We start from the raw sequence: 27,934 nt of genomic DNA on the forward strand, positions 1-27,934 counted from the left end.
TGAAATATGGTACGGTGCACACTGGCAGTCGTCCAACTGGTTCAATTATTTTCTCCGCTTCCTCGTCTGCCTTTGTTGTCCATGCTCTCTCTTTTGTGCTGACACTAAAGATTATTGTTGTAACAATTAAATCTTATTGATTATTTTGTTAAGGAATCAATTCAATTAAAAGAAATGTAAAATGATATAAACCAATGTGGATTTTGATAGATTATTGTTTTGATAGATAGATATTCTATGGCGGACCTTTGTAAGCAAAGTCTGGACTTGCGTGTTAAATCATGACCTCCAAACGAACCCGTTTCCATGCGTAATTGTGCGTCGTGTATGAACAAAGTTGGAGGTCAAACATTCACCCCAATTTATTGTTTATTATGTCAGTATGTGTTTTAGTATCTTGTTGAAGCCAATAATATATCTTCATATAATTCTCCAAAGAGATAACTCACACCAGTGCATTCTTGAAGAAAAACAAGACTTATTTTTTCATGCTTGCCTTTAATAAGTCTCTTCTATTGTTCTCGCTGCTCTTGCCGTTTCGCTCTTTACTGTCAATGTTGTTATCGCTGTTTGCACGGTCTCTCGTAAGCGTGACCGCATCGCGCACAAGCGCGTCCCAAATAAAGTTCTCGAGTCTCGAAAACCTCGCGAGTTGGCTGCAACCCGTTTTGCAGGCCTCTTTATTTCCACAGAAGAAACGAGGCGAGGCTCAGAGTTTTTCCATGATGCAGTCCCACCTCTGACTCCTCTGTCACACGTAATCACACTGCGCTCTCATGCCAGGGACGCGCTGGAACACACTCACACTTTCTTCCAAAGTGCGATACCACGGTTCCTCTCCTGGCACCCTGCCTTACATTTTCCCTATTGCTCTACAAAGACGTTTGCAACTTCCTCCTGAACTCCTCTGTGTTTCTCTACCAAAACTCAAAAGGCAAACACTGCAGCTGTAGTACAGTTTTGTTTTTGTTTTTTTACATGTAATTGTACTGCAGCTCATAAATGCCCTATTCTCCCCCTTATATAGGGAGTCATGGGAGTTGCCGATTTACTCCCACCATCAAAAACGTGTGAGGTTTTTCAAATTCAGTTGGTCCAACTTACTCCATTCCACCCTACACAACTGGTTGTAACATGACAATAGATCTGCTTAACGCACGTCTCCAGAAATCTGAAATCTGTCCATTGTGATATCACTTACCACACTAGTGAAGTATAACACTGTGTAACAGTATGGCTGTGGTCACACTAAGAGTATTGCACTGTAAAAAAGTTGTAGTCTTATATTTGATAGGCGTGGTGTCACTCTGAGTATGTTGGTTGGAGAATCCAGTCTGGTAGGATAAGTTGGAAAGTTTCTTTTGTGGAATCTGTTTTGCAGGCACACAATAGGATTTGTTAACACAGTGTGTTTTTGCTAAAGCAGTGTTGATATCAAATGTCTCGAAGTGGCGTTCAATGGTGGAGGTGCAGTCCTGTTTCTGAATCCCATGTACACAATTGTGGTCCTGAGTGAAGTCAACAACCTCAGTTTCATTAAGGTTTTTTTTTTTCTTCATAGTGTGTGGGCGTGTCCATCCAAAGAGCAACCAAATTAACCTTAATTCACATGCCTCTTAAAAAAACAACTACGGCTGAGACAGTATTTTACATACATGACTAACACGATGAACCGCACGCTGAATGTTCATTTTTTGCTGAATTTAAAATGCCAAAACTACACCGTCTCAGCTAATCCATGGCATGTGTGTAACGAAAGCCAATGTAAGCGATGCTCCAACTCAGTGGTCCCTCAGTGGTCACCAACCCTGCTTCTGGAGATCTGCTGTCCCGCATGTTTTAGACATCTCTCCAATTTAACACACCTGATTATTTGTGATCGTTTTCAAGCAGCCAAAGCTCATCAATGGCTTGATAAAGAGTTAAAAAATGGACGGAAAAGCATCAGTAAGTGTTTTTTTATGTGATGAAGTAAAGGGAACATGACATACAATCACTTTTTCAGTAATGTTACTAACTTGTGAAGTCATATTTGTGTCAATAAAATCACAGATTTTGTGCCAGCCAGTCACAAACGTCTCCGTTCTTTGGACAGTTTTTTGACACTCCTCTCCCTCATTTGTGATGACTTTTGGTTGTTTTCAGATGTGTTTCTCAGTCTGACCGGTTATTGATGCCAAAAGCACTGCAATAATTAACCATTTTGTGCGACAATAATCTAGTTGTTTTGCTACATACACAGTCTAGTAGTTGCAGTGTGAGTCCATCCAAGACGGCGACTTCCGCTTTTGATGACGCACCGTGAAAACCCTCTATTGGGGGCAGTTTACATGAATACAGATTTTTATTTTTATTTTTTTTAAAACCGCACATTTTTCGAAACCACACTAAAAAATAAAAAAAATAAGTTTACACGAAGCCCTATTAAAAAAAATTCCTGTTTACTTGAATAGAAAGACAGGAAACTACTGAAAACAATGCGCCTGGTGTGGCGCCGCAAGTTTACTCCCTGAAGGCGGAAGAAGAACACCTGAAGCACACCGTGTTTCAAGTAGCAGGAGCTCGCCAACATCAGCGGAACAGAAAGAAAGATCGCTCGTGAAAAGACGGTGTGGATAAACAACAGAGTTTAACTTCTGCTTCGGGTTACTTTAAAACACAAAGCCTCAAAAGGTCCATGTTAAGGTTGACTGGGACTCGAGGTGTGTTGTCACTGTCAGGATTCCTCATGAAATAACTCCTTTAGGAAAATTAGCCTGAAAACATTTGGGGGTTTCTGTCAAGGCGGTGCTGGAAGTCGTGACTGTGATTGTTATCTCTAGCTTTTTTTTGCAAGCGGGGGGCTTCCTGTGCTCGGTAGGAGATGCGGAGCAACTGAACAAGGCAACAATTAATGTTCAGGTAAACATGACTTCTTGATATTGTCAATGAACGTTGTACATTGCTTGTGATGTGTGTTAACGATTTAATAGTCTTCATTTTATCATTTCAGATGGTCTGCAATGCCGACGGTCTTATCAGCAATGTTGTGGCACAACGGCCCGGCCCAGTCCATGACTCCCGAGTCTTTCGGACGTCCGAAATATATGAGCACCTATGACGTGATGTGAGCCACGCAACTTCTTCTTATATCAGCCCTGATGAAGGACCACAGGCCTATCGACCAGTTTTTAACTTGTTTGGCCATGCTTAATTAAAGGCTTTTTATTCTCAGCCCTACTCCAAGTGCCTCCATTCCTACAAGCAACTAGTTCTTGGATCGAGACACTGATGAGCACCGGCCCGCTGGTTTGATTTGAAGGCACAGTGTGTGTGTGTGTCCCCAAAGCAGTGGAAACTCAGCAGGGATGAACACACACACACACACACACACACACACACACACACAGTAACTGACATTTCTTGTCTGTCTGAGTCATCGCAATAAGATACACATTGACAAGCCAATTGTAGGGTGTAAATAACAAATGAGTTATCTAGAACAATGAGGAAGCATAGTGATGAAGCTATGTGTCTATGCTAGTGTTTGGAAAGAGTCAGTGCACCGTGCAGTTAAACAGAGCTGCCAACTCTCACGCATTTTTTTTCTTGCTCCTCACGCTCTCACGCCACACCTCCAATTTCTCACGCCGGACGGCTGCATTGGCCATTCGGTACCGTCGAAAGCGGTGAACATAGGTATACTGCCATCTGGTGGTGAGCTTCTGTACAGCAACAGCAGGGGACACCATACCCCGACCCCCACCCCAAAAAACAAAACAAAACAAAAAAAAAATTGAGTTGTTTTGTTTGTTTGTTTCGAGTGGCATTTTACCCAAAATACTGCTGTGCAATCCAGGTATGAAAACCCAACCCTGAGAGTCTGTGTCATGACAATTCAAAGACGTTCTTGTTCAGCACTTTTCTACAACAGCAGGTGGCGGTAGAGATCCTTTTCAGGATTTCACGAGCCCATTCGGCGGCCACTTCAAAAGTTTGCACCAAGAAGGTTGTTTAGAGCCGTTTGTCCCTACCGATCTAGTGAGGTCCTCAAACCGTAGCGCTATGTCTCGACCGAGCATCCGTCTGTGTTTACTTTGTGCAATTCACACTGCAGTGATGGTTTAAGAAACCAAATAATGAAGAACGGCCTCAAAAGTCTTTAATAGTCTTAGTGACAGGCATCTGCCAAAGTTGTAACTCAACTTAAAGATTTTGAACTATCAGTTGAGTTGAGTTCCAGTGTATTTAGAGCAACAACAACAACAAAAAAAAAAAATGGCACAGGAAGTCAAACAGATAAAAGCTGGAGAGTCTCTTAATGGCACGGAACAGAAGAAGAAGTGAGTGTGGAGCTGTGGAATATATACCGAGGTGAATGCAGGGGATGAGCTGCAGGTGTGCTGATTGATTAACGAGTGAGCGCAGGTGTGGTGATTAGTGCGCGAGAGTAGCTAGCGGTTGTGAGCAGAGGCAGTGGAAAATTACTCCCGTCAACGGTGATCGTATCCGGTCTATTGTGGAGATGTTTTGAAGCTTGTTGAGGCGGTCACATTTGGGTTTGAACATGCGTACTGCAGCGTGAACAAACGTAGTCTTTGCCTTGGAAAAGAATGCTTGGGCTCAGCGCTAAATTAAACAGGATCACACTCATCCGCAACGACAGAGAATGATTAAAATGGGTACCTAGATACCCAACTGTCAGTGTCAGTGTCTGTATAAGGCATTTCATACCCACGTGTACAAATATGTGGTCATGAATTACCACGTATTAATGAATGATTTTTAATTGTGTTTTTGCAGACGAGACACAAAATTCAAACAAATATATAATATTTTTTTTCTCAACTTTAATTGGTTGCTTTTTAAGGGGTTACAAGGTTACATTGTAGTAAACAGACTGAATACACTGGTGAAATTTAATAAAATCATTCTCTCAAGCTCTCAAGCATGTATGTGTCACATTTCTCTATACTGCACTTTTAGACTTTTGTGGAGTTAAAAAGCCGCTTGCATGCTGGATTGAGTTCCCACAGCCACATGGAGGGTAAACTCGCATAAAGAAATTGTTCCAGCAGTTTCCCATCTCTGAGATTTTCATCACTTTCAACATCCACTGTCCAAAGCAGTGCAGACGCTCTGGCTTCGGGTCGGGTCGGGTCGGGTCGGGTCGGGGGACAAACAAAACACAGAAAACTCTGCTTCATTCTTTTGAGGAATACATTAATGCAGGAGATAGCACCCTGTTATGTAGTGTGTCAGGCCAACTGGTGAGTTCACATTGGGCACCGCTTGGATCCATTTCCTGCATTTTTTGTTGTTGTTGTTGTTTTTTAATCCTTGCAAAGTCCACAGTCATTCCCTTCTAGTTGTTCTTTTTTCCCTTTTTTTTTTTTTTTTTAGTAAATAATTATTCCAGCAGGGTACATTTAAAAAAAATGTTACATTAATATCATGTAAAATGCACACAGAGCTCAGGATTATGCACATTTTACCAACCTAGTTTTCCTTTTGATTTGTTTTTTTCAAGTATTTACTTATTCAGGTGGATGCAGGGTTTTAGCTTGATAAAATACTCATTAAGAAAAAAAGCACAATAGAAGGTTAAGACATGTTACACTGTTAAAAATCAAATCAAAGGTATAAATTGTGAAAAGTTAGTCAACAATACTGAAACAATGAAGAATGTCACAAACCTCAGAATAAAAATAGTGCATTGATACTCCATATTAATATCAACTAAGTGTATGTTGTAGCACGTACCACCTCAAGAAAAGGAACGCCCAAACTGACGTGCACTTCCGAACTGTGTCAAGAACACAGTACCATAGCTACATTTGTCGAGACTAAAACAGTTAACTGAAAAGTTAATGTCCATACGTATCATTTATCAGCATTAGCATAACAGCATATCACTGTCCGGGAGTAATAGGTTTCCACAGCGATGCATCGCAAGCGTTCCGATATTTGACTTTGGTCCCAGAAAGGCAGCTAGCTAAATATTATAAGGTAAGGTAAATAGTTTTCGAGTATTGGAATATTTGGGTTATTTTGGCCTTGTATCCATACGGTTTTGCTATATTGCTTTTGTTATTGAGCAGCAGGCCAGCCCTGACATTTAGTGGTGGCAAGCTCAATGACTAGAACATCCCCATGACGCATGCTAAAGCCTATATATGTGCACCATGGACAAGCAGCTGGTACGTGTCGAGAATTGAGGGCAACCGATGAACTGAAAGGTTCGTCTGTAAAGTGGGCTTCATATGTGCCCGGTGTCACATACGGCAGGCTTACTTTCGTCTGTGATTAATGCCTCGCCTTGCAATCATTCGGCACAGTGTGCCATGTTAAGTCGATATGTCCAGCAATGGCAGAATATTAAAGGCAATGAGAGTCTGGGTTATTGGCACAAGCAACACAAAATCAGAAATACACCGACTTTACAGGAATTTCCACGAAGCCATACCTACAATCTAATCATATCAATTGAAAATAATCTGTTTATTATTATTATTATTATTATTATTATTATTATTATTATTATTATTATTATTATTATTACTTTATTGGTGCTCCCTTTAAAAGGTGTACGCATAGGTATGCTTAACAATATAAAAAAGTATTATGAGTTTAGTTCATTTTTATTTTTTATTTTTTTTAAAAACAAAGTGCTTTTATTGTTTAACACAACAGCTAATGTTTCGCTGCACGGCATCACTGCTGGGAGGGTGGGACAGTGGGGGAAATACTTTCTGTGCACACACAAGAAAACAGTACAAGGTTAGTACCAGTTAAGATAAGGAAAAGTTCCTGGAGCCTGAATCATGTGACACAGTGATTAGTCTCTACCTCACCAGATGTTCAAACTCAGTGGATGGAGTTCACACGTTTCCCACCGGCGACACAATCGTGTGCGTACAGTGACACGTAAGGCTTTTAATCCCTCCTCCCGAAGCTACAACAGGTCGGGCAGGTGGCTGTATACCGAGTCCAGCAACGTTTGGCTGGCCTCCTGACTTTTGACTCCCGCGATCTCAAACAGTTGATCCAGCTTGTCCTCAGCAGTTGGGATTTCCTCGATGACGTGCAGCTCCTCGGGGTTGAGGATGTGCAGCATGTCATCAAAAATGGGCTGCAGGTCACACGGGTCCAGGCGCACCTGCCGAAGCACGGTGTCTTTCTTCTCTGGTGGGGCAACAGAGAATAAATCATTGGGATTAATGTCATTTTAAAGATGGTTAACACCCCAGGAGCAAAACAGAGCTACTCACTCACGCACTCATGTAGAAATAACACTTTGAATTAGCAATCGCATTTTGGATTCTTCACTGTGCTAACCTTGACTATTTTTTTTTTTTTTTTGGGTTACTTTTTCTCAAAGAAACCTCAAAAAAACAAATCATCCTTAATTCCACAGCAGTCTATTTCATTTAGAAAAAAAACACCCGAAACCCAAGGTAATTACAAAAGATTGTTACAGTAAAGCAGTCTGAACATTTTTATGTGATTACTAAGATTATCAAGTAATCCTGTAACACAGTGGTGACAATGCCCATAGGTTCTAAACTGAGGGTAATTTGTTTCTGTGCAACTCATCCAGATTATAATCTCCCTTTTGTCCAAGATGGCTGGGACAACCTCAAGAACCCCGAGGAAGTGGATACGCACGATGACAGTTGTACTGCAGTACCAAAAGGAACCACCTAGGGGCATCAAACACTCATTAACCTCACATCCAGTAACTGCTATTTGATCGCATCATTTTTGATATGGAATGAAGCCCATTTTGTGTGCGTCAGAATTAACAAATGAAGAAATCAACAGTCTGACAGTGCTGTTGCAGCTACAAGCAGTTACACAGTCACACTTGTTAAAATGCCACAAATTTGTATTGAGTATTGAGTTTGCAGATTTTGACCAAAGGAATATATATATATATATATATATATATATATATATATATATATATATATATATATATATATATATATATATACATATATATACATATATATAAAAGGTGACACATCAATGTCCCACTGAAACAGACAATTTAAATATAACAGAAAACAAGAAAAAAAAAAGATCAATTCTCGAGGCACATTGAACACAATTTAAGATTTTGCCATATCTTACCATGATGTAGAAAAACTTTAAAAAAGAAAAGCCTATTAAGGTTTAGGTGACTGATTTAGTGAACACAAAAGTAGACAGCAGATACCAAATGTAATCTCAAAGTGGTGGCCATTGGCTTCTAGACATTTATCTGTACGGCGAACCTCTGCTAGGGTAACGTTTTTTACCTCAACACTCGTTGACGCTACATTTATGAAGACAACATCGTCTGTTGGGGAAACATCAAACAACAGTAAACAGTTTAATCGTAACTCGATCAAACTTCGAAAGACGTATCTATATGTACTAGGAGTACTTGTCCAAATTAAACATTTAGGCAAGTTTTTCCTTTCCTGACGTGTGCATACATTATTTTGGCTGACTGTATCTGCTGGGACTCGATTGCACTCGGTGGGCTGTAGGTGTACTGAATTTGATTGAGTGAGAGCAGGTGTGAGACGTGACCAGGGGGGAGGTGAATCGGTGGAAAAGTTACTCAGTCTAGGATGAGCGACAGAGCAGATTGTGCCCAAGCGAAGGGTATTTACACAGCGGGACTCGGTGGGAGCAGCAGTGTACAAACAACAAAGTGAAAGCGGCCGGTTGGAAAGAACATTCTTGTCTTTGAACCCTAATTCTATATTGATTTAAAGGCGTCATTTAGCACTGTAAAGCCCCTTTCACACTGGCCAAAAAAACCCGCTTAAACCCGCCAGCAATTGGTATTTCGTAGCAGTGGGAAAGGCTCACCAACCTGCGTCAAACAACCTGGCAAGTGAACCGGGTTAAAATCAGCTTTGATCGGCTCGGCTCCGATCGGCTAGCAGTGGGACCTCTATAGCCAACACGCTAATTTACATGATGACATTGAGCGTTCTATGCGCTACGTCATAATATCGCGCCAGTCGTGGCGTACAACACGTACCAAAACAAAGCTCTGTCTGCGTTCCAGACTGGATTCATTCAGCATGTTGCAGCACTGGCAAGACAGAAATTTGCGAGCTTCTCAAGTCTCAAGCCCAACGAGTAAGTACGCTGACTACCGCCGGACCCGCTCCCATGTTGCGCTCCGTTGTTTACTTCCCTGAATTTTGTCGTGAAACTGGACACTACGAAGCTTGCCGCCAGGGGGCAGACCCAAGTGGGAAAGGGGTCAATTGCGATTGTTAGCGTTAAAAAAAAAAAAAACCTGCGTCGACTCGCTAATTTCAGTGGGAAAGTGGCATACAAGCAATTTCCTTTGAAATGCAACACCGGTAACACTTAAATTGTCTCACTCCTCACAAGGTCACAGTAGAACTTGTTACTAGTAGTGCTTGTTCGCTGTGATCTCTGGGCTTCGTCACTCACCTTTGGTAATAAAGGAGCCGTTCCTACTCAGGGCCGAGTCTTTGCTCGAGGTGGAGTCACAGCGAAGTAGGGGCTCTGAATCGTCGGGGAAAAACCCCTTGGTGCGATCCACCGGCGACTGCTCCACCCCGACCACGCTGGCCCTGCCCACGCAGCTGCCCCCGCTGTTGCTGCTGCCGCTTCCAACGCTGCTCGGCGACTCGAGTGGTTTGTGGATGGGACTGAGGCTTTGGCTTACATTCACTGGAGTCACCAGCTGGTTGATGTCAAACTGGACGTACAAAGGAGAAATGAAGACAAGAAAAGTAATGTTTTCCGTTTAATGGTCACAGATTTGCTTTTAGCGTTGTACATATTTGCATTTCTTATCTTTCATCTGCTGCAACATTTCCAACCTCAACATACATTCGCCTATATCAGTGGTTCTCAACTGGTGGAGCTTCGGGACCACCAGTTGGAATAAGTCACGACCCAAATTTATTCCACACAAATAAAAACGCTAGCCCATTTTCTATCATATCTAGTAAATAAATGATTGAATTTATTGAATTGAATTGTATGTCCTGCAAAATAAATGCCCAACATTTTCTCTCTAAATATATATTTTTAAATCCTTTTTTTTTTTTTTTTTTTTTTTATCCAAAAAGGGGGAAACTGCCCACAGAGCCAATCAAAACAGCTCTGCGACCCACTTTTGGGTCGTGACCCACCAGTTAAGAAACGCTGCTCTAGATCTTGTAAAGGTTATGCATTTAGTTCTTTGTATTCCTTTGCCTGCACTGCCTCAATCCGTTGCTTCAACTTCCTGCGGTTGTCTCTGCTCTCTGTCTCTCTCTCCCTTTTTTCCCCCTCTGTGCTGTGGCAATGAGCCTGCGGTCTGAACCAGCAGTAACTGGTTTTGGAGGGGGCTCAAGAGACTTGTCTTGTTTTTGCAACGTGAGCCCTGCCGGGGCCTAAAGGTCACAGACACAACAGGTTATTTCATTCACTACTCGCAGGGAAAGTGGAAAAGAGAGCCGTGTGTGGGAGGGTGGGGGGGGGATGTTTTAGCTCAATGAACCACAACATAGTAAACAGAACTATTTGATAAAATGTTTCATTAGGATGAGAAAATAAGTTTGAGGAAAGGTCCAATTTGTTGGAATGAACAAGTTCTTCCCTGTAAAGCACTTTGCCGCACGATCCGTTCACACGGTTCTGAAACACCAGAGATCGCTCTCTGCATCTTCTGACGTGTTTCACAAAGTGAGGGTCACAGGGCAGCGGGATGACACAACATGTGTTCCGTCAGAACAAGCAGGCTCTGTCTCAGCAACAAAGGCGAGGAAGCGTGCAGAATGCAGAAAGCAAAGGAACACGCAACCACATGGCGAGCACAGCAGAGAGAAACCAACAGAGACAAAATTCACATGTTTACGAAGTCAAGCCAGTCCATCTCTCAAGTTCATGTAAAATTAGAAGCAGAAGGAAATGAAGAAGGAGCGGGAGGGGAATAGCACAAACAGTCCTGGGCTCACCCAGTTCCCTAGGTAGGTGAAGCTAACGCTAATTTGTACACACTTACGCACGAACAAAACACCAACACGACACAACTGACACAATGCTTGCTGGAAAAAAAATAGGAGTAAAACGAACATTGAAGAATAACCAAATGTTTGAACAAAAAGAACCGAACTTGGCTGTAGTTATTTGCAAGAGTAGATTGTCAACAAGGACAATGTGTAGGGCGCTGCCGTATTCTCTTCTGACCACTGTTTTATTTATTTTTTTCGTTTTAGCTAATCATTAGTAATGACACGGCTGTTTTCAACAATTACAGGGTAAAAATCAATGGGTCACGGATCCCTTGTTAGCTCGGCAAGTGTCCTTGCATTTTCCTTGCGCTTGTCATGTGATATGCTAAGCCAAAGAAACCAGATATGAATATATTGGCGATTAGCATTATCGCAGCTGCTTGAAAAGGGCTACTAGAGCCTTCAGTCTTGCAATCTCTGCCCTGGCTATGCCATGTCACGTAAATATAATCCAACAGCCTATCTATTATTTTACTGATAATCTTATCATTCTTTAGCCCACATTGCATTATTCAAAGGCACGGCGCTCCAGTGTGAAGCATTGTTCTCTCACAGCGAGAGCACCACGGGTTAAAGTTTCAGCGCTCTTCCTGTGGCTGTGTATATTCTCTCTGGTTACTCTGGCTTCACCCAGGCAAAGGCAGGCACATTAGGTTAATTGGCAACTCTAAACTGTCAGTCGGCGTGAATGGGTTTGTAGATGGTTGTGTCTCCGTGTTGGCCCGGTGATGAACTTAAGGACATATCCAGGGTGTAACCCCACTTTCACACCAAGACAGCTGGGATAGGCGCCAGCAACTCTGGAACCCGGAGTGCAGAATAAGCAGTGATAGGAAGTGGATGGATGGAGGGATGGATGTCATGTTCAAATTACATCCATCCATCCATCCATCTGCCAATGGACAGGTGTCGAAAATGAGTTTGTAATGGTGAAACGCTCAAGCATATGATCTGTCCACTGCCACAGGGTTAATGTTTGTGATGACCACTCCTGTTTTAGGCTGTTTGCCCACACGCAAACCTTCAGTAAATCAGGCTCAGACAGAGCAAAGGGAGGATTGCAGGTGAAATGCAAAGAAAAAAAATTTACACAAATCCAGCCTACCTGTGGGTTGTCCTCCATGACCCAGCGTATCTTTGCGACCACGTCAATGCGACGTTGCCGGTGCAAAGCGTTGATTAGCTTCGCCAGGTTGGCTTCGCCGTCCCTTATGGTCCAATGCTGCAGTGCGGCGTACGCCCGCTCGTGATCGGAGGAGTAGCCGTTGGAAAAGGCCGTCATCTCTCTCTCCGTGGCGTTGGCCAACAGCTGGTAGAGGTCGATCCACTGGGTGCCAACCTGAGCCGCCACCAGCTTTAGGATGTCCACCCCTAAGAAAGGACGGGCAAAGAAAAGTTAGAGAGACCAATCCTAATGGTAAACTGAAATTACTGGCTGATGTTGTACCTTGATGATGTTGTGACTTTTAATGTACCAATGCATCTGTTTTATTTTATTGACCGTTAAGGAGCAGGTACCTGAACTAGATATTAGCACAGACCAAACTACATGTTACTACATTTTTCACCTGAATTGTATGGCCAAATAATGGACAATAATAATAGGACAGCCTGGTAGATGGAAAGTACAGTGATAAAATTAAAAAATTGAATTTTACCAATATTGCTCAAATGAAAAAGGCAGATTTCCTTTACTATTAAAAAAACAAACATCTTGATCAAAGATGACTCAGATTCCTTACAGAAGTAATGGAGGAGTTGGGCAATTACCATCCAAAGCAATTATATGTTTTGGTAGTGGTTTTATTGTTCAAATATTCAGGCCTGAGCACAGCAATGTTAGTTTTACTTGGGTTTAGAAGCTTGAAGTTGCTCGTCATTCAACCTTTCATGCCCTTATGACAACCTTTCAGCAATTGACTGGTTTTATTTGCACTGAGTGACCATTGTCGTTGAACATTATCAACACTTTCCATGTTTGCAAATAGTTTTACCCAAAGAAAGGATAATCTATACATGCCAAGGTGTTCCTGAATAGTGTGTTTGCTAAAGGGAGGGTGGGGGAGGACTGAAAACCCACAACTAAAAACATGTCTCTGGAAAAGAAACGCAATGAAAGACAGCTTGTAATTACTGGCCGTCATTAGATATCTGGGGGAGGGAGGGGGAGACATAAAAGTCAGGCAATTACTGGATTCATGTTTGTAGGTCAACGGTTATAATCACTGTTTACTGCAAACAAGTACACCTGCATAACAACATGCTGCGCTTCTAAACCATTATTTTCCATAATACCATTCTCTTCCAGTTTGTATTCATCCAGCAGGTGCAGGGCAGGTTTTTAGAAATGTTTTTAATGGAATTAATCCTGTTAATGCAAGTTAGCCGACTGTTGTAGGTATGATTCAAGGTATAAGATGAAGAACTGCCAGAATGCTTAAGTTCTGCTGTGGGTCTCTGTTTTTCCTGGCCACAGTTGATTGGTATAAATTTTATATATTGCTAAAATAAATTACTGATCAACCAGTCACAAACCAATTAATACCCAGTTTTCCCTGTTATAGTATTGGTCATCTCTATTACAGTGCATACTATTCGATTATATTAGTATTATAGTATTATATTTTTACTACATACAATCTTCACAACTCTTTTTCTACTATATAAATAACATTGAAATGTGAGGCGTGTGTTTGTGTGTCATGTCTGACGAGCATCAGGTTCAATCCCTGATTAATATTTACAGTAGCAAACATTGAAATTGCATAAATCTAGGCTAAGAGGGGGAGATTAAACGACTGTAAGCCAGCAGTGGCAACTCTTGGCTGGCGGCACACAGACACACTCACGTGTGCAAATGTAAACACAGGGAGGAATGCAGATGCAGACTGGCTGAGGGGCAAACAAACAGACATGTGAGCCCGACACACATGCTGCTGCAGATACCCTGCCCAGCCACTCGTGCACAACTCAAACGTCACATTATCTTGCTCAGTCTTGCCCTGATTAATGTGCAACGTATATCAGGTTTCAACCTCCTGTCTTCAACCGTATTGCTAGTTGTAAAGCTAAAACAAAATCGCTATGCCAGATCGGCCCCAACATAAAAAAACAACGACAGTATCCATAATTTGATCTTATTAATTCAAAATGCTTTCAAAAAGGAGATGATTGGATGCCAACATGAACGTAAAAATCCCCATCCTCTTCATATAATATTAATAACCTAATCTGAATGCCAGGGGGATCCAGAAGACCTTGCGTGTTAACCCTTATGGTTCAAAAGCGTGTCAAATCCCCTCCGCATGCTGGACGGGACTGACGCACGCACAGACCGAGGAGAAATCCCCCTGCACTGCCTCGCTGCTAACTCACCACATTTAAATGACCTATATAAGTCTCGTGATGATTCAGTGTGTCAGCCTGCGGATGCGTTTGTGTGTTCTCGTGGGCACACAGTCGGCTGGAGTCGGCTCTTTGTGCATTTGCTCTTGATTAGTTTCCAAAGCACCCATCCCTGTTTTGTCATACGGTAAGGTGCCTCATCAAGGTAATAATAGCTATCAACATTTGTACAAACAAATGTGATGCGTGAGAGACAGTGGGGGAGAAGTCAGTGTAAATAAGTAGGGGTCCATTGGGAGATCTGTAGAGGCAGGGGTGAGATTTTGCAATCCCCCGACAAAGCATGACGCGAATGGCGAGAAGGAAAGTCAAAGATAAGCGTATTGAAACAGATGAACATAAACCCTTTTATAAATGGAAGTGTCGCACGTGTAGATGCAGTCACATTTTGGCAAGGGAAGTATTGCTGAGTTTTTGAGCTTGTCAAGGTTGCAAGGGGATTACCGACAGATGACAGCGAAAACTACTTAAATAGGTAAACTTTGGTACCCATATGGTATTACCAAGTGGGTGGACAATGTTACAAAGTGGCTTAGTATCCAGTGGCCAGATATCCATCTACAGCGAGGCAGGCTTGAGTTACACATCACTTTGTTTACAGTACTTTTGCTGCAAACTCAATAAAAATGCATCTACGATTCAAATAAACACTACCATTTCCTGCCAGGGTTACAAAAACAATTGTCTAGGCTAAGGAAAGCATTTTGTCTGGGGGCGCAGTGGTTAGCACTGCCGCCTCACAGCAAGAAGGTTTTGGGTTCGATTCCAGGCCTGAGACCTTTTCTGTGTGGAGTTTGCAAGTTCTCTCCGGGTTCTCCGGCTTCCTCCCACAGTCCAAAAACATGCATGTGAGGTCAATTGGAAACTCTAAATTCGCCGTAGGTGTGTTTGTCCTTGTTTGTCTCCATGTGGCCAGGGTGTACCCTGCCTTTGCCCTATGACAGCTGGGATAGGCTCCAGCAGACCCCCGTGAGCCTAAGCCCAGGAATAAGCGGGTATCGAAAATGGATAGATGGACAGTCCATATGCCAGTCGGTATGCCGAGGAGGATGGCTCAGACCTCCGTCTACCCAGCAGTGCCTTCCAAGCAGGTCCAAGGCCTACCCCAGAGGCCTTGGCCTCTGTGGATGTGCATGGAACACCTCTCTAAAGGTAAGCATCCTGGAGACATCCTTATCCGATGCCTGAGCCACCTCAGTCTGCTGTTTATGGTGCTTTGCGGCAGTGGCTCTACTCCAAGCTCCCAACATATGTCCTCCTGCTCCTCACCCCATCTCTAAGGCTGACCCAGCCTCTTGTTGAAAAGACCTTATTTAAGGCCGGTTGGATATGCGACCTTGTACTTCCTGTCTCTACCCAATGCTCATGACCATACCAAGCGCGATCACAACAACGCCTGCATCGCCGAAGACGCGTGACTGTCGATGAAATCAGAGAATGAGACATGAGCCAAGAAAATACCCAACGCACTCCAAATTGAGTGTAACGTTAGTTCTGCGAGCAGCAGGTTCAATCAGCTGAAGGCTCAGATGACCTCATCTCAGCTTCCTATTGGTCATTTGTTGCTGCTGCTGCTGGGCTCCCTACGTCCCCTTTCATGATGGCTCAAGAAGGGTAGGAGGCTGCTCTTCTCGCCTCAAGCGTTCCATGCAAGCGCGTCCCAGAGCAGAACAATACTGCCAAATGTAACTGGTCCAAACTGTGCGAATAAAATGTGAATTCTGACAAAGTGACCCGGCTTTTACTAGGAGAAAAACTTGGGATTAAGTGTGGTGGTGGGGCGCACTTGCGCCAGCCACCACTGATTGTACCGCTAAACATGTCTTGGTACGGTGCCCCCAGTAAAGCTGGACGATGCCCCAGTAGAGTTGTAGGTCTAGCAAGAACCCTGCTGCTAAAGCATTTTCCAACTTTATCAATGATACAAAAAATGGATGTGGTGGTAATACAGGGGTGAAACCAGAGCTCTCATAGTATTATGCTGAAGTTTGCAACATGATGTTAACCAGGGTGCAGTGTGTGTGTTTAAAAAACAAAAAAAAAAAACAAAACATCTTGTTAATTAAATTGCACAGTGCACTCACACAGTCACGTTCCAAATGTTTTGATCACACAACATTAAACCTGTGTGTGTGTGTGTGTGGCCTTTTTTTGTGAGAACACAATAGGCGCTATATAGCCCTAAAACCAGCAACCCAACCCTAGACCATTCTCTTTACAATCAAACCCAGGCTGAGGTGGGAGCAGGCTTTACTTATTTTAGCCCACCCTGGTATTCCACAGTGCAGTGTATTCTAACATGCGGCATCCTGCTGGGCTTGGATGTCGAACTTGGCATCATTAGCGGTGCGGATATTTAACAAGGAAAGAAGGTGGGCAGATAGAATGCTCTTTTACTTCATGTTTTTTCCCCCCCGAAGAAATTAAAGCGTGTGGAAATGTGTTCTGTAAATATGGCTTTACGAGACACGAGCTTCCTTGATCTGGAGGATCTCAATTTAAAAAAAACAAAAAAAAAATGCATGATAATATTTGGCTCCTGTTTTTCATTTAGTATAGTTGAGATGTATAATTCTGTACAAACAAGTTAGTCCCATTCCCACCAATTATCGTAGCAGCACCCCTCATTATTATTCTGAAATAATTAATTTGCAGCAGTTCTTTCATAACTGAACAGTATAGTATGGAGTAATAAATGAATCGTTGCATAAAGTCAAAACTCATCATACTCTAATGTAACATATCTCATACTGCACATTTATTTTTGTAACACAAATGCGTCACATTGCTATGTAAAATTGAAAAATATCACATTTAGACACTCATTGAGTTCCATTTCAGATATATCTTAAGGTTCTGCTGTTATAACTGTAGAACCAGTCCTACGGACTGGACCACTGAACTCTTTTTGCTGCTCTGTTCTTATGTGTTTTCGCTGTGCTGGCCATTATTGTCACATACATTCAATGTACTGAATACTGGGCCTCCCAGGACATTGATACAACTGTGCACTTTTGGCACTGACTGCACTTCGTGTTGTATTGGATGCTCACAAACAACATTTCGTTGTTATTTATAACCATGTTATTTTGGCAATGACAAATAAAGAATTGGATTGAATCATAAGTAGACTGAGACATAAAAAGGAATGAATGTGACCCCCTGCTCCAGGGGGTCACAGTCATTCAAGGACCACATGAGTAGCCGAAAGGCCTGTTTGAAAAATAACACCACTAAGATTAATTTTCATCCAACCTTGTCAAGTCATAGTTGATATTTATTGAGAACTCTTTAATGTGATTGGTGTCTTCACATAGATCAGTGTCATTAAAAATGATATAGATGACTCGGTACCCATGAAGTAGCTCTCAGGTTCAAAAAGGTTGGTGGCCCCTGCGGAAGACCTTCCAAGTTGCTTCCAAGTCAAAGCTGTGTAACTGTGCATAGGTTATCTCATAGGTTATCTCACATGAAGTAGGAACTTTTACTCTGGAGGTGCAGAAATTTTAATTTCATCCAGACCAATTCCGAGGAAATACTAAAGTGCTGCGTGTGTGTGTGATCTGCGCTTTGCGATTTCCCTTCTCTTTTCTCTTTACTGTTGGTAAGTTTTAACTGCTCTAATAAAGGCGCATTACAGCCTTCAAAGGAAGCCAGCCATGCACCTTGAAAAGATTAAGAAACCGTTCATCTTAATGTTGGAGGGATTAAAGCAAAAAGAACAACAACACTGAACTGGGATTTGTTATCCAATCATGGACGAACACTTTTTTTCCCCTAAACTTCCAAAAGAGTAGCAACAGTGGACAGTAACAATAATATTAATCAAGTACTTATGGAGTATTATTGTGTATTTACTTATGCTTTTCAGAGGCATTTCAACAGAGTATACATTTTCTTTGTTGCTGATGGATAAACTGTGTTAACAATCCAGTGGTCAGCCAAGCCAACTGCACAAAACAGAATTTCCTAAACTTGCCAGCCCTGGCAGACACATACATTCTTCATCTCTCCTCACCCTGTCCCTATTTACATTAGGCCCGGTTGCTCTGCAAGGAACTCAATTGACCCACTAATGTGCCTTGCAGCCAAACAACAGAGATGCAGCCGAAGCCTGATCATTCCAGTTCTCTGTGGGAAGGCCCTGAAGAGTGCAGAGAGGGTGACGAGTGACTTGGTTTAATCACAGCAGACACACACGGAACTTCACACACACCCATGTCGGCAGCATTACGATTCCCTATGTTTCGAATAAAGCTGTGCCAATTAATTCCTGCCTTTCAAACGTACTAAACGAAGACGCAAAAAAAAAAAGGCCACTGCAGGGCTTTCCGCTATCAGGTATGCACACACTGAACAATCTATTTGCATCTTCTTTGTCCCATATTTGTATATTCATTGAGACAAAAACCTCAATGAGGGGTTCTCGAACTTTTGAAAGCTGGAAGCCCCAAAGCTGCTTTGGTTGGCTACATCACTGTAGATGGATAGCATATAGGTAATGACAGCCTGATGGCCATACCTTTGGTCCAAATTAGGCTATTGTTAGGCCCACTTTATGACTACAATTACGAGGCTTACACTTTCCTTCCTTCCATCTGTGACATCGCACACTGAGAGAGTTTCTGCACCCCAGCCCCCAATCCCCAGGGTTGCCATGTGAACCACCGCGGAAAATGAATTGTACATGTTATTTCGCCCGTTTGACAGATGCAATCCAGCAGGTGCAGTGCGCCTTCACACTGGATCAGCCTCATCATGAGTTTGCACAAGGATTTTACATAGGCAAACCAATTATGCCCTATATGTTCACAGTCTTAAGCAAATATTAGGTGGAATGCGAGTGTTAGCACAGCTCTGATTATATACAGAACTTAAAGAATGGAATAAAGGAAGAGAGCAAAACTACAAACATTGGGCAACAATGTACACAGGTCAAAAGTTTGTAAAAAAAAAAAAAAAAAAAAAAGATAAATGGATGGGGGGGGGGGGACATACATAGTGAGGAAGGAAACTGCTAGTAGTACCAGTCGTGAATCTCAAAAATTAAACTGAAGAAACTAGAACACAAAGACAACCTCTGTAGTGGTTAGTGACCACATTAGTGCCACAACAGGGACAGCATGCCCTTGCTAGCAAAACTGCTCCCCTTTGGCCCGTGCCTTCCACAGTAGCATTGATTAGACCAGACGGCAAGCGAATAGACGTCATCAAAAGATACAATGTATGTCATTGCACCGGACCATGACATTGTGTGGACAGCATAAAGTCCATGTCCTCAGCTTGGTTACCCACCAATGTTTACAACAAACAGCCACTTGTCTTGAGTTTTCAAGAGCATTGGAGAACTGCGTCACAAAACACAAATTCTGAGAAAACATTACAGACATGAAAATTAGGAGTGCAAACCTCACATTTTTTCTTAAAAACAAAAGAAAATCCGCGCTTACCCTGCCCATTGGAGTAGTAGATCCATTTCTCTTTGACCTGCGTTTGCGGCACGGGTGGTTTCTTCTGGATGGCCTTCTCTATGATGCTGCTGGGGTCTTGCATGGGCCCCTTTTTCATCACGCGGGAGCTCTGCTTCACGCTGCACACCACGATCACCACGAGCATCAGCAGGAGCAACAGCACTATCATCCAAGGAAGGTGCTCGTTGATGTCAAAGTCATTGTGAGTGCTTGGCCTCGGCGATCCCCTGCGGGTCGGCCTGTAGTAGTTGACGACCTTCGCTCCACCGACTCCACTCTCCTGGCCAGTGATACCTGTATCCACTCTACCTGCGTCTACCCCCTCCTGAACACCGTTGGTCTTTCTGCTGGGACGTGGCACAGTGCCAGAAATTGGATGTGCCTCTTGGACTTCTCTCGGTTGCTCTTTTGTGCGGAGTGGTGGAACTTGAGAGGGATCTTGATTAAGTGGAGTAAGGGTAGCAGGCGAGCCAAGCTGCAGCAACGTCTTTGAATTGTAGTCCTTTCCCCTCAACTGAATGGCTGCTAGCTGGCTGTATGTGGCTGTGATAATAGACAGAAGAGTGAATGTCAATAAAGTGAAAGAGAAATAATCTTTTTACCCTGATAACTCCGTAGTCATTGGGTAGATGCATCGTTGTACAATCCAAACAACAGTTCCTAGAGTCCACAGAGCTATAGGTTGGTTTTAATGGCTGGTTGTGTGATATATTTAGACAGAGGAATAGTCATTCATAAATATGGTAATAAATGACAATCAAGGAAGGTAAAATAAAGAAAGAAAAAAATAGAATCTCATATGTATTTTTGCCCTCTATTGATATGTTTGCAGATTTGCAAATACAAATACAAAGACTTTCAAATTCAGGGACATATTCCTTTTCACCTTGACATTGAAAATCAGGATGAATTCCCTAAACTGCACACAATGTTTAATCAAACTATGCAGGTGAGTGCCAAGCTCTGCTCCACTGTCTTGAACAGACAAGCTTCATATTTCTCACTCTACAATATGTTCCTTGATGTAACTTAAATCACTGCAAAGTCAATACGGAACACATTTTATTTGGGTGGAAGAAATAATCAAGAAATTAAAGAAGGACACTTTTAAGTAGATGAGACTGTCAAGATGAGAAAACGACGACTGGCTCGTTTGACGAAATACAAAAGTCAAGGGCATTGGAACAAACTGTAACCATCATTATGCATGATTGATTGTGTATTGATTTGGTTACCACCTCCCCTGTACTTGCTCTGTGCAGGGTTGCGTAATGGCAACAGATCATAAATAGATAAATGGGTTACTGCTCTTTAGAAAAGCTGAAAGTGCAGTTCGGCTCACTCTTAATACACAGCCATAGCCTCCGTTAGGTCGGTTAGGTTATAGATAGAGAGATAGACAGACCGACAGACAGACAGACAGACAGACAGACAGACAGACAGACAGACAGACAGACAGAAATTGAAATACATACAAATATGAATTGAATTTGTTACTGCTATAAATGTTTTCTCCACTCCTTTCTCAAGCTGCTCCTTCCTGTCCTGTCCATGACACAAAAAGACATTACGTGTTGTAATACCCAATTCCACTTTCACTCCCTCAGCACAGACAGGGTCAAATTAACTGACTGAAAAGTTATCAATCTCTTGCCAACAATAACAGTTGTGACAGTATTATAGGTGTGGAGGACACCAAAGGGGGAGGGTATATACTACGTGATCCTGAACAATTACTGGCCGTCTTATTAAAAGAGGGCATGGTGACGGGAAGGGAAAGGCCAGAGGATGGGAGGGGGGGAGAAGATGGTGAAGCAAGAAGCAAGACAAAACCTCCAATTCCCTCCAAGCACAACATTCACAGCAGCCACATTCCATAGATTGGGAGCTGGCAACGTATTGTTAAGTTGCAGATGTAAATCCCACACAGGCGATTCCCACCAAATAACACCAACCCTGACCCTTATTGCCTTTGCCATGATGGTTGCAGGAAAAAAAAACTGGACTGGACAATATGATCACTGCAGTTTCAACTTGATAAACTATGGTTGTGGTGGATGTACACAATTTTCAGATCAAAGATGTCCACTTGGCATCATTTTACAGGTCTAATCTCACGTCAAGCTGTGTGCTCACAGGCACAGTCTGTATTTAGGGGAGAATGAACATAATTACCAATTAAAAGTAATGTATTGTGTAATGTCACAGCCAGTGTTGGTGAGTAATCTATTACTAAGTAATCCACTACTGTAATTAAACTACTTATTTAGTAACAAAGTAATGTAACGGGATTACTCTGGCAAAACTGGTAATTATATCTTAATTACTTTATCAAGCAACGATTCCATTACTTTTCTGAAATATTTTGCAAGCTAAAAATGTCTTATTCTGAAATTTAGAAAAACAACCCCAAACAACGATGTCGCAGATTGACGATGCAGCCGTGCATGCAACGTCATTGATACGCGACGACGCACCAAAACAAGCATGGCGGTGGCAAAAGAAAAAACAGCGATTGCGTTTGACAGCTGGAAATGCAAACATTATTTTGAGTACTTGTTGTCGAAATGAAAGAATATCGTGGTTCGTTGTACGTTATGAGCAGGAAACAAAGACATTCTCAACTGTTACTTCATCTTTTTTTTTTTAACTACAGTAATTAGTAATTGATTACTTATGAAACAAAGTCGTTAAAGAAGTAATTAGATTACTTCTTTAAGGATTAATCAGTAATCAGTAGTTGGATTACTTTTATGGAGGAATCCCAACAACACTGGTCACAGCATTGATGCTACCTTCCGTGCCCTGAGAACCTGGGCCCAGGACCTTCACTCTTTGTTCATGGTCTTTTATTGCACAACACACTTTCGACTGTAATTGCATCCAAGCCTTCTTTTTTTGAAGCAGGGAAATCATAACAAAGAGAAAGAGTTCTTGACTGTCATTTTCAAAATTCACTCGGATATGTTTAATATCAGAGTGGATACAGTACGTTTGCCCTTACCTTTGCCCGTGGTACTACTCGGTGACGATAACAGAGGGGATGACAAAGCCATGGGTTCTTGGACTAACACATCCTGCACAGGCACTGGATGGGCGGCTGAAAGCGGGTCCATAGGAGGGGGTCCACAGACATTGTTCGTTTCTCTCGTCCCCGGGGTGAGCAGCACCAGTCCCTGAGCTTGACAGTCTGTGTGCGTTCGGCACTTCATCGTACTCGACTCCACGTCGGAGAAGGTCCCCTTGGTGCACGGCTTGCAGAGCACATCCTGCGTTTCGCCGCCCCGCCTCTTCACCCTGAACCCCGGAGGGCACCGCGAGTGGGGCCTGCACTCCGAGCCGCTCTCTCCCGACAGGAAGCTGTGAGGTGGACAGGCACATGCGCGGTCCTGCGTGGCCGCGCAGGGAGCTTTTTCGACCAAACCTGCAGCACACGGAGCCCGGCAACGGTGGCACTGCGCGACGCCATTCTCCCCACGCGTGAAGGTACCCTCAGGACAGGGGCTGCACTCCCTCTCCGCCACTTGGGTGCAGTGGGCGGACACATATGTGCCTGCCGGGCACTTGTTGCAGATTAGTCTGGAGCCCGAATCATGGTCCGTGTGCTCGTAGCGACGAGGAGAGAGGACAGGCTGGTCAGCCGGACTGCTCGAGGGGAAAATCCGCGCTGAGGTCTGCACAAGAACCGTGTATATAAACTGTGAAGACAAGAAAGCCCTGTTGTCATACATAAAAAACCTTGACAGGTAACTGAAGCTCACTGCAATAAAACGATTAAGGATTTGTGAAAGAATACTGCAAAAGAGGATGGAAAATTTGGAGGGAAAAAAAAGTGCATTGTGTGCTGGAATTTGTTCAAGTTTGTATTTACACAAAATTCAAAGGAAGTTTTTTTTTTGTATTTGTATGCAAAACATACACAACTGGACAAAGCACTGAACTGATGACGCAAATGAACGTCATTCTTCTGTTAGACTGACTCAAATCTCCCACAAGGAACAAAAGCAGTGGGTTTGGGTCAAAACAATACAACGGTTTCATGTAGTTTTTTTTTTTCTTTCTTTTTTTTTTAAGTATTCGGATGCCATGTGTGAGGATAGCTGGAATTCAACAATAGTGGAAGCACAAACCACACAGTCAAATAAAGAATAACTAACTTGATACTGACTTTATGTTAATGATAAAGTGGTCCTTTCTCGCAACTACACAAGTGTCCTTGTCAACACACTACCTATTCGGCTCTTGGAAGTCCATTCCCAGAATCTCATCCATAAACATCAGGGCATGTTTTCAGCACACTGGTCATAACTGAGCGCAAACATCAGTGCTCTCATTCAGATCAACAAGTGAGACATTGATAGAAAACACAAGCAGCTGAATGACCCCCTTGACAACACCCATTTAGTCTTTCTACTTCCTTGTCGAATTGGACCATTTCTCCAGCATAGTCTGTTTCTTTTAACCATGTTTACTGCTTTGATATTTATGTGTATTACATTTCCAGAACCAGATCAGTGATTACATACATTTGTTTCTAATTCTTCACTGTTTTATCAGTAGTTGCGTTTCCATTACAGTTTTTGGCAAAATAAAAGCGATATTTCTCAAATTTCGACAAAGTACAATTGCAGTTTGCAGGTGTTTCCACTGAATAGTGTGAAGCGCATAAGCTGTAATTCTCTTTTTTACGAAAAATATGTTCGCTTTTGTTTGCGATATTTAAGTTTTGCGCAATTCTAGGGGGAAGGAAACGCAGCTACTGTCCTCTGATGTTTCGTTATTGCTTTATTATTATTATTTTATTCTCTCTCTGTGCTATCATTTCACTTGGTTTTATTGTGAAGTGTAATGAGACTATTTACCTTGTGATTTTTCACTTTACGTAAATTGATTATTTTTTTTATCTTTGACATTTGTGTTTCGGTGATGAGAACCCAAATCCACATCAGATCAAATCTCACAAGTGTCCTCTTTATTACGACTGCGGCATTCAAATCGACATTGCAGTTGCACAGATTATACTCTTTGTTGTTAAGGACGTAAAGGATTAAGCACCTCTTAGGACTTTAGGTTTGCTAAACGCTGAGCATATTCTATCGAGAAAAACCTGTTGTAGATGACATTGTAAATGTAGCTGGTGCTTTTGTGACCACCTGAAAGAATAGGCCAGAAATGACAAGAGGAGAGATCTGAGCACGGAGTCACTGGTCTGGCAGTCATTGTCACTGTGTCATCTCAGCACCAGCGTGGCACCACTTCAGAGTGTTGAGAGCACTCACTACCCCTCAGAGTAGTGAGTGCACTCCAAAAACCCACCTCATCCCCCAGGGTTTGTATTTCCTGGTCTGCTAGCTGAGAAGGCCCGAGAAGAACACCCTGTAATTCTACCTCCAGCAGCGGCTGCAGATGACACGCACATGGCCCAGTCTGCCTGGAGGCCTCGTTCGGCCTCAAACACTTTGCAGATGACAGGCAGGTAAATCAAATTCCAATTTCTCTCTTGCCTTCATGTTATGTCTGTTATGACTCTTGGTCATAGCAGACTTCATGCGTCTAAGCAGATGGGCTTTCAGAAAAAACAAACAAACATGAATACACAGTTTCAAAAGGACAACAAAGGGGGCAAAATCTCAACCGCTTACCAAGCAGTCAGTGAAACAACACATTGTGCAACCCACTACAAATGACTCACGGTGAAAGTTTCTCTCAACGTGTCTCTAAAAACCACAGAAACCCTAAGGGGTCAAAATTTTCATTTTGTTTTCCAGTAAATGTCCTTTATCTTCTCGAGATATAAATGAATGAAGATATGAAGTTATCCCAAGAAAACAGAGGAGAAAAAATTGTGAATGCACTACTGGGCAGGAGTTGCTGTTGTGCGGCTAGGAATAAAACTGCTGAATCATAACTTGAGTCTCTTCATGGGTCTCATTACTGTCTTGTGGAATCTGAGACATGCAGGCCTGTATTGACTGTAGACACAAGTCTCTCTTTTATCCATGACTGAAGTAATTAATAGTGTTGTAAGATAAATGTATTATTATTATTATCATAATTATTGTTATCATTATTATTATTATTATCATTATTATTATTATTATTTCATTGATGTTTGTTGTTGTCTTTAGATACAGTTCGGGCTACTAGCAATGTAAAAAAAAGGAAAAACACAACCTGAAACTCGATACAACCAAGCATCCAAAAATAAGTAGCCGCACACACAGGCCGCCACCAAAAAAACAGCTTGGCTGTCACCATGAAGAGGGTGCTGTCTACCTCCACTCAGTAATACTGCATTGATCTTTTAAAACTGCCTGAAAGAAAACATCGACTCTCTTGAGAGTAGCATAAAGAAGCTTTATGGCTGGCCGCTGTCACAATATTGCATCGACAGCGTGTAATAAAACCCTGACGGCGTCTTCAGTTTCAGGACAATCATGCAATTGTTCGACCTGCCGTGTGCCTTTCAGTTGGGTTACATAACGAGGTGTACACACTGAGGTGCGGGTTTTTGATGGTTTTTGTGTTTATGTTTGGATGTCAGATGTTACTCTTTCAGTGAAGAATCCACAAACCCTAACGCACGTCAACACAACACCCACGCAACCTCTCCCCGCACGACCACAAGCACGCGGCAGAGAGCGCAGCAGCACCTGTTGCTGCGTGTCCTCACGCTGCACCTCATTCCAGCTCAGAGAGAGGAGCTCTGTTTAGAGTCAGCCGTGCTGAATTCATCACCGACAATAGCGGACGGATGGTTATCAGCGTACGTCTGCGATGGGTTTTGCAGCAGCTAATGGCTCGAACAAGAGTGCAACTGTGACAAAGTAGGCACATTCTTTGGTAAAATAGTCATTATCAGTGTTGTTTATGACAGGGTAGCAGCTCCCTGTATGGCCAGGAGCAGCGTTACAAAAAGTGCATCAATAGAACCACCAGAAACTAGAAAAACGGTTGAGCTTTTGTAGACATGTCAGCAGATCTTTGTGTTTCGAGAAATTATCAAGTAGGAAGTTCTGAAGATTCTGTCTCTCGAAGGGGTAAAAAAAAAAATGCTTTTGATTATTATTATTATTATTATTATTATTATTATTATTATTATTATTATTATCAATAGGAAAACAAACTATTTCCCTTTGACTAAAATGCATTGCATGTGTAAGTCAACAGTGAAAGTCAATTGATTGACATTTCTAATGTAGGGGTGAACAATAGACCTGCTGGCTGCTCTTTGTTTCTTCATCCGTTCACTGCAAATTCGGTGCTTTTTTCCTCAGGAGTAAATGTTTTCATATCTATTTTTATTTGTTTATTTATCTAATTGTTTATTTATTCGGGGGGGGGGGGTGCAGTTCAGAAGGAGGACTAATCAAGAAAGTCAAACTTCGATTTGGGATGGGAAGAGAGGAGAAGAGAGAGAGAGAGACAGAAAAAAAAAACAGGCACTGTCACTTTAAATCAGGAACCTGCCGGAGGAACCCTTCGAGGATAGCACGCAAACAAGCAGGGAAGGTGATTTGAATCTGGATGGAGCTACTCACCACTGCGGACACGCACAAGTCTGGCATGGTCCCGGTTTCACAGAGCACCGACTAGGCCCGAGCGAACGTCCGTATTCAGACCACCGTCTCTGCGGGAACAACTTCTCATCTCTAGATATTTGTCATCCTCGTTCTTCTTCTTCTTCTCCTCCTCCTCCACCACCACCCATTTAGCTCGCATGAGGAGAGGAAGCCGAGCTGGTGCAGCGACACTCTCTCAACTGCGGCGCTTTATAGTCCGAGTCCCCCGGCAAAGCAGCTCCAGAGGCTGCGAGATCAGGGCGGGCTTCAAAGGAGAGGGCGCCTCGGTCGTTCCCATTGCTGATGATGGACGGCCACGCCGGGTGTTCACCTCGTCGCCTCGCCCTGTGCGGTTTTGTCAGTGCGGCGTTTTTCCCCAGCGCTGCAGAGCGCCAATGACATCGCCGCGGTGACGTAGCCAGCAAAAGGGCGTGGCTTACGGCACGTCGCAGCCACACGGAACCCGTTTAAAGAGCAG

At 42.8% G+C, this 27,934-nt stretch overlaps 1 protein-coding gene across 1 annotated transcript; it reads right to left on the reverse strand.

Moving 5' to 3' along the window:
• Positions 1 to 5,302: 5,302 nt before the first annotated feature.
• On the reverse strand, positions 5,303 to 27,831 carry tnfrsf21 (tumor necrosis factor receptor superfamily, member 21). The gene is made up of 6 exons (XM_076037605.1): positions 27,436 to 27,831; positions 22,899 to 23,592; positions 19,874 to 20,437; positions 12,124 to 12,389; positions 9,445 to 9,715; positions 5,303 to 7,164 (listed from the first exon to the last, which is right to left on the reverse strand). The coding sequence occupies exons 1-6, from the start codon at positions 27,460 to 27,462 to the stop codon at positions 6,935 to 6,937; spliced, it is 2,052 nt and encodes a 683-aa protein (XP_075893720.1). The 5' UTR covers positions 27,463 to 27,831; the 3' UTR covers positions 5,303 to 6,934.
• Between the last annotated feature and the right edge of the window lie 103 nt (positions 27,832 to 27,934).

Source organism: Nelusetta ayraudi, unplaced genomic scaffold, assembly GCF_046127955.1.
Source record: "Nelusetta ayraudi isolate G7.1 ecotype Tasmania unplaced genomic scaffold, CSIRO-AGI_Nayr_v1 ptg000052l, whole genome shotgun sequence".
Lineage (NCBI taxonomy): Eukaryota > Metazoa > Chordata > Actinopteri > Tetraodontiformes > Monacanthidae > Nelusetta > Nelusetta ayraudi.